Raw genomic sequence first — 7,176 nt, 5'->3', positions numbered from 1 at the left:
CTTTAAAAATAGAAAAAGTAGAGAAATGACCTTTATCCTTACAAAAGTTGATAAAATTACCAACCCAACCATTCAAAATTCGACCCAGATAATATCATCTGGATCCGGGTCGGATCTTTTCTCAATCCCTAACTTTTTTCTTCTTCCCTCTTTTCAAAATCAGATGGTTCAATTTCATCCAATTTTTCATCCCAACTTTTTTAAAAAAGATTCTCTTTCTTAGTCTGCATATTGTTCATCAACAATCACCATTTTCATAATCAATTATCTATCTTGTTCTTTTTTTTTCCATTCATGTTTCTCTCATCTTAAATTGGAATTTAAAAAAAAAATCTTCAGATTCTGGGTTCTATCATTCTCATTCCAAATCTATCAACCATAATCATCTTTGGTCAAATCGATCAACCCATCATCTTCTTCAACCAATTTTCTACCATTTTAAACCGAATATTCTCATCAGTGTACAATATTCACGACAATGAAGAACACAGAGTATTACTGATACAACTAGTATAACTACAAAAGAGTATAACTCGTACAACTAAAATGTGTATAACTGGTACAACTAAAATGTGTATAACTAGTACAACTACTACAATTTTGCAATTAATATGGTGATTTTTAATTTTTGTTTTCAGCGTATAAAGATATAAAAAAAAGAATGATGTAGAACCAATAAAACATATTCGTTTAATCTTCCCTCGTCTGTATGTATCAAAATACATGAATAATATATTTTTAATAATATTTGATTGGATAATGATTTTTTACAAGTTATACTAGTACTAGTTATACTAGTTGTACTATTTTGGGAAAAAAATCATCTTCAACTTTTTGCTCTCGAGGCCAAATAAATTAAGAGAAACTTTCTGAGTACATACTAATTGAGATATTTGATTGTTTTTTTCTTATATGGAATATCAAATTGGTTTTTTTAATTTATGAAATGTCACAATTATACCAGTAATACTCATCTAATATATAATTAAAAATTATATCAATTGTTTGCATCTCTTGGGTTTAGGGGTTGTACCAATATTTTCACTTTAGAGCTTTGTAAAAATACGTTTGATGTTTGTTTATCATAATAATATAACTATTATAGTTAACAAACCCCAAAAAGATGTAATTTTTTCATCAGATATAATTAGGAGATTCGTTTGTTTATTTCATATGTAAAACATGATTTACTAGTTGTGTTAATTATAGTAGCTACATATTATACATAAATGATAACATTTATGCACCTTTAAAATAATACTAAATAAAATAGTAAGTAGTTGTACCAGTTTTTTTAGTTATACAAACTCTACATAGTTGTACTAGTTTTTTAGTTGTACAAGTTTGTGCATAGTTGTACATTGGCAGTGAAATCGAAAAAAGTAGTTATACCACATAATAAATACAATTACATCAGTTGTACCACTTATTTATGTTTATATGCCTTTGCACGGTTACAATAAAATCATCAATTTCGTAAAAATACATTTCATGAATGTTTTCCAAAAACCAAGTGGACAAATAAGTTAACAAACCTTAAAAGTATAAGGTAGATCATGTAAACTTATGGAGTTGTGTAATATTTTTTGAATTTTTTTTCCAAAAATTTAAATAAATTAAGAGAACTTACGAACACATACCAATTAGGATATTTGATTGTTTTTCTCACATGGAATACCAAATTGGTTTTGTCATTTTCTAAAATGTCAAAGTTGTACCAGTTGTACCAGTACTACTCGTCTATATGTCTAGTTTTAGGGGTTAAACCAATATTTTACAGGTTTGTAAAAATATTTTTGATGTTTGTTTATCATAACAATATGGCTACTATAATTAACAACCCTTAAAAGTATAAAGTATATAATGTAAAATTAAGAGTATAATTTAGTAATTTAACAACAATATGAAAATCTTAAAAGATATATATGAAATGTTTGTCATCATCTACCAATTATGATATTTGTTTGTTTATTTGTTATATAAAACATAATATAATAGTTGTGTCTAGTAGTTATATATTATACATAAATTATAACATTTATATATCAATTACATAATTTTTAACATATTTAGTTGTACGAGTTATACTAGTTATACTAAGTCGAATGAGAAAATGAGATAAGAAAATTGTGTGGCTCTGAGTTGTTCACATGGTTGAGATTTAAAAAAATAAAATAAATGTGATTCGATGGCCAAGATTAAAACACAGAAATAAAATCTGATGGCTAAGGTTGAACCATCATTAATGACAAAAACGTCATTTACATAGCCTTTGTCCCATGTAGATTAAAATAGGTGGTGACAGATTTTTTTTCATCCATTTGTCCCATTTTAGATTAAAGTCCCTTGGTTTCACTTTTAAATTCCAATAAAATTTTATGGATTTAGAATTTTAATTAAAAAAAATGGGGTGGAAACAATCAATACACAATCTGAAATAACATCTAAAATGGATTACATACCATTATCATTGCTTATCAATCTTGAATGTAAAATGTACTCAAAACACAAGATATTAAAATGAGTATTTGTCACATACATAAATAGAGTTAGATTCTCTAAGGCCAAGAAATATTTAAAAAAACTACTAATCACCACTCTGTACAAGACAAAGTACTGACTGTACTACAAACAAATAAACAAACTGTAGTGAGCACAAAAGACAACCATAGTAAGAGTTTTATTTTCCTTCCAAATCCTAAAATGATATTACTAGTGATTAAGTCCCAAGAATGTTTTTGTTTTCATGAGCGGCGTAGTGCAGTTGGGATATCATGATTGTGTCTTCCTTCATAGGTAGTGAGAACCGCTCTTTCGTCTTCTGCAGATCTTTCTACTTGCTTCCTCACTCCACAACCTTGGTATGTGCACTTGTAGTAGCTCCTGTTATAACAAAACAAAAAGAGTATCAGAAACATGAATACATCTTAAAAAAGATTTGATAAAAATTGAGTTAAAGATTTGTATAACCTTGGATTAGTATTCCCCTTGACAACTTTTTGACCATACTTTCTCCATCTAAAGCCATCTACAAGAACATCAATGTCACTTATTGTTTGAACAACAACTTTTGGTTCTTTCACTCCTCTGCTTACTTCCACAGACATTCCTTCATCTTCACCTTCTCTTTTCCTGTTCCACAAAAACTAAAAAATGTCATTTTCTTTCTTTCTTATAAATATTTTGCTTCCACTATTAAAAATAGTACTTACAGTCTCTGAATAACAGGTTGTTCCTCCTCTTCATCTATCTCACCATATTCAGATTTAAAGCCTTTTCGCTCAAGATCACTGTAGTCAAACGAGATGGACGAGTTCTCTGAATGATCATGTGTTTCACTGACAACAGAAGAAGGATTAAACATTCTTCTCCCATGAGCCAACGATGATGATGATGATGATATTGATGTTGATCCTGATGGTCTCTTGGTGAACTCAGGCTTAGGATGGTTATGACCTCCTTTGTAGATGATCTCAGTGATCTGTCCATCAGAAGCAGTCTCAACAATCTTCTTGGAAACACAATTGGGATACGTACACTTGAAGTAACTCCTAGGGTTTTCGCTCTTCTTCACTTGTTTCTGGCCGTATTTTCTCCAACCATAACCATCATTGGAGTTCCTACTCACCATGTAAGATGGTACCTTAACCTGGCGATCTGATCCCAAACTGTGTGCTGAAAACTCACGAGAGACCGGATCCTTCTTCTTGGGGAGATCTTGAACAACATATGTTTCTTGCAAAGCCTGTTAAGAAAAAAAGGAAACAAGTTTGATTCAGTAACAACAAAGTGTAGATGTCTCAGAAACGCTTAGGGAAACACATACAGAAGAAGCGTTTGACGTTTGCGTTTGCGATTGTAGCTGCCAGGGAATATCTGAGTGATTGTTTATTCCATTGAAGCCTTGAAATGGAAACGCTCCTGTTGTAGGAGATATTAAACTCTGTAAGCAAACAAAAGGCCAGAGAAAAATTTGGATTAGTTAGTTTTTTTTTTTTTTGAAGTAACAAGACATAATCATCTAGTGTTTAAAAAAAAAAAAAAAGACAGAACATAACTAAGACCAAAGAGGTTTGTATTTGTTTTCTTTACAGTTTTGTAATAAATAGATGAAATTGTTAATAAAAATGGAAGCATTACATGAGAGGAGCTGAGAAGAAGAGGAGAGTCAGGTAAATCGGAGAAGGCGAAAGATTGAGAAATGGGAAGAGGAGGAGGCTGAGCCGTCTTGAACTTGGGTAAACCCAACCCGGTTATCTCCGGGTAAAACCCACCAAGAAAGTCTTCGTCTTCTTCGTGGAAGTCAACGCCTGAAGAAGCAAGGAGGTCTGTGAAGGAAGTAGACGACATGGCCTTGATAAAAAGAGACAACTTTCAAGCTCTGAAGAACAAAAGGATTTGCCACAAAAAAAAGAAAGGAAAAGACAAAACAAGCCTTTGTTTCAGAGAAATGATCTAAGAGAAGACGACGATGGTGGCGTATTGAGCAAGGATATTCTCTTTCATATTTTGTCTTTTCTGCTTGGCTTAAAATATCATTTTTAATATAATATTTATATAAATGGTTGACCAATGCTAATGAGATATCCTTGTTTGGTTGGGTCGTCTCCGATCATCAAGTGTGAAACCGCGTGTTAAGAGGTATCTTTCAATGATTAAGACAAGTAAACTTAACCAAACCGGAGTCCATAAATGAACCGTTGGTAATACACATCAAGAAGTCTCATCACATGTTACAGAAAGTCCTCATCCTCTTCACTTCTCTTTTTTTTTTTCATTTTTCTAAACGTGGGAAAAAAAGAAAAATCATGAATCAATTTTCATTTTTATAATTTTATAAAATTTCTGCACATATTCTTTATTTTTCAAATTTTTTACTAAAATTTATTTTTTACAGAATATTAAATTTTTTTATTACAGTGAAAATGTATCACTGATTAAAAAATCATTTATAGACAAATCGTTAGAAGTGAAATGTTATATTATCTAAGAATGCATATGTAACCTCTATAAATTAATAATGTTGGGATTTTGAAATTTTATTAATTTATAGAAATATTAATTTATCAAAAAAATTATTTAGATTTCTTATTTTAAGATATATTTATTCTAAAATAAACAAAAAATATATTTTATTTTAGTATATAGACATTAATTGTTATTTTTGAAATTTGAAATTCATATTAATTTAATTAGATTATATGGTGTATATAATATATATAGCATAGAACTTAAATTTGATTTTAGATATAATATTACTAAATCTCATCAAAAACATATTAAGTGTTAATAAAATATTAAGATAATTCCATTATGAATATAAAAGAAATAATATAATGCTAGGTTCTCATTTATATAAAATATGTATACATATAAATTACTAATTTATAATTTTAGTGGGACCATATATTCACATAAATTTTCTATAAAAACATTATCTTATTATTTTATCGATTTATATCAAATTTTGAATGCTCCAAACTGAAATCAAAAAATTTATTATTAATTTATCAAATATTAATTTATAGAGGTTCTATTGTATTTAAGAGAAATTGTATGTACATATATCAAACACAGTATAATTTAGTGACTACGCAAAAAAAAATATTCCACCATTTTTTTATAATCCGACTAGCGGTTAATGACCGTCAGAAAACTCGTATGCATCGAGAAAAACCATCTTTTTCACCATATTTTAATCAACAGTGGCTATAACTCGAATTTAGACGACAGAACTCACAACCATGATCCCAATAAATTCCACCATTTTCACAATATATATTTTTCTTTTTTATTTTTTTGTTATTTCTTCTATCTTCAATCTTATTTTCTAATAATAATATGTTTTTTAAATATATAATAAATATTTTTGAAATTTAATTAAAAATAATATTTTGTACGTATAAAATTATGTGAAATATTATTTTATATATTTTTTACATTTCTTCAATAATTATATATTTTCGTTAAAAATTCTATTGTAACTCTATACTATTTTTATCAGTATCAGATTCTAAAAACTTAACATATATCACAAAGCTTTTTTCGCCTCCTTCACATCGTTGGTTTGTTCATTTGGTTATATGTCCGTAGGGCGGGTTGAACGCTATTCATCCGTCACTAGGACCATAATAAAATATTCTTGATTACAAAATGATTATCAAAATATATTTAGTTTTGTGTTTATTATTATTAGTTAATGAATTTATTAGGATAATAATTGTTACATTAGAGCGTTAAGACAACCAGAGTCAGAATCAGGTACTTAACTCAAAACCTATGAAAATATTCGTAGACAAATCAAATCTCGTAATCATACACACGACTAAAAGTTTTCTTATATCCACCCCTGTTACCAGAATTTCTAGTCATATATGTTTCAAAGGAGAAAGAAGAAACTAAAATGTCAAAGGGCTGACAATAGAATCGATAAAGTGCAAAGCTCCTCGTATTCACATTTTCACTTCAGAGCCGATTGAATCAAAAGGCATTGAGAATGCAATGTACCACTTAATAAGATCAATGCCTTTTTGTCACATTTTCCCTTTACAATGAGAAGCCAAGTTTGAAGATTTATTTGAACTCAATTTCTGCCTTGAAGAAACACAGCGACCATAGCGACAACTAGAGAACGATCAATGGATCCTGGAAATATAGTTAGCCGGAACTTGCTTCTCCCTACGTAAATCTGCCTCAGCTTGTACATCAAACTCGTCTGCCACCAAAATCAAAAAAAAAACCTAGACCGTGAAGCTCAATGCTTTACCATAGCTACATCTCACATAGTCCATTAGCAAGCATAATCCAAAAACTATATATAACGCACACTTGCAATTAGTTATATATACCTGTGCAACGATGGAGTCTTGACTGTAAATGGTACATGATTTCTGAAAGGGGCAACCTTTGATGACAAGATTCTCCTGCTGCGGCGACGAAGATTCTCCTGCAAAAGAGACATCTAACTCTGTCTTGCTGAATTTGTTGGATGTCCGCTTAACCGTTAGGACTAACTCCTTACTCTTTCCGACATCTCCTTTGTGTATTTCCCACATTCCATTCTACATTCCAAAACACAAAAAGGTCTTATCTATATGTTCATATTAGTCACATGACTAAGTTTCCGACCAAACTGAGACTCGGATCTTAAACTGTTTTTAAGTAACGATAAGATCG

General features: G+C 29.9%; 2 protein-coding genes across 3 annotated transcripts; both read right to left on the bottom strand.

The window, feature by feature from the left end:
* Positions 1 to 2,510: 2,510 nt before the first annotated feature.
* LOC108844714 (probable WRKY transcription factor 25) lies at positions 2,511 to 4,525 on the bottom strand. 2 transcript variants are annotated; one of them, XM_018618006.2, is made up of 5 exons: positions 4,141 to 4,524; positions 3,827 to 3,943; positions 3,213 to 3,745; positions 2,971 to 3,132; positions 2,511 to 2,883 (listed from the first exon to the last, which is right to left on the bottom strand). In XM_018618006.2, exons 1-5 carry the CDS (start codon positions 4,348 to 4,350, stop codon positions 2,745 to 2,747), a joined length of 1,161 nt encoding a protein of 386 aa, XP_018473508.1. In that variant the 5' UTR covers positions 4,351 to 4,524; the 3' UTR covers positions 2,511 to 2,744. The 2 variants fall into 2 exon arrangements, with proteins under 2 accessions (XP_018473508.1, XP_018473509.1); XM_018618007.2 differs by lacking the exon at positions 3,827 to 3,943 and having other exon boundaries at positions 4,141 to 4,525.
* Positions 4,526 to 6,251: 1,726 nt separating this feature from the next.
* Positions 6,252 to 7,090, bottom strand: LOC130507248 (protein LURP-one-related 7-like). Its single transcript, XM_057001957.1, has 2 exons — positions 6,849 to 7,090; positions 6,252 to 6,715 (listed from the first exon to the last, which is right to left on the bottom strand). The coding sequence occupies exons 1-2, from the start codon at positions 7,053 to 7,055 to the stop codon at positions 6,584 to 6,586; spliced, it is 339 nt and encodes a 112-aa protein (XP_056857937.1). The 5' UTR covers positions 7,056 to 7,090; the 3' UTR covers positions 6,252 to 6,583.
* Positions 7,091 to 7,176: the final 86 nt, after the last annotated feature.

The sequence above is a fragment of the Raphanus sativus genome, unplaced genomic scaffold (assembly GCF_000801105.2).
Source record: "Raphanus sativus cultivar WK10039 unplaced genomic scaffold, ASM80110v3 Scaffold4220, whole genome shotgun sequence".
Taxonomy (NCBI): Eukaryota; Viridiplantae; Streptophyta; class Magnoliopsida; order Brassicales; family Brassicaceae; genus Raphanus; species Raphanus sativus.
This window is presented reverse-complemented; position numbering and strand designations above follow the sequence as displayed.

Excerpts from the sequence above, each read along its gene's own strand:
- LOC108844714 (XM_018618006.2), bottom strand. The coding sequence starts at position 4,350 with ATGTCGTCTACTTCCTTCACAGACCTCCTTGCTTCTTCAGGCGTTGAC. Across the intron at positions 3,944-4,140 it reads TTCTTCTCAGCTCCTCTCAT|AGTTTAATATCTCCTACAAC; the intron begins GTAATGCTTCCA and ends GTTTGCTTACAG. Across the intron at positions 2,884-2,970 it reads AAGGGGAATACTAATCCAAG|GAGCTACTACAAGTGCACAT; the intron begins GTTATACAAATC and ends TTGTTATAACAG.
- LOC130507248 (XM_057001957.1), bottom strand. The coding sequence starts at position 7,055 with ATGTGGGAAATACACAAAGGAGATGTCGGAAAGAGTAAGGAGTTAGTC. Across the intron at positions 6,716-6,848 it reads AAGACTCCATCGTTGCACAG|ACGAGTTTGATGTACAAGCT; the intron begins GTATATATAACT and ends TTTTGGTGGCAG.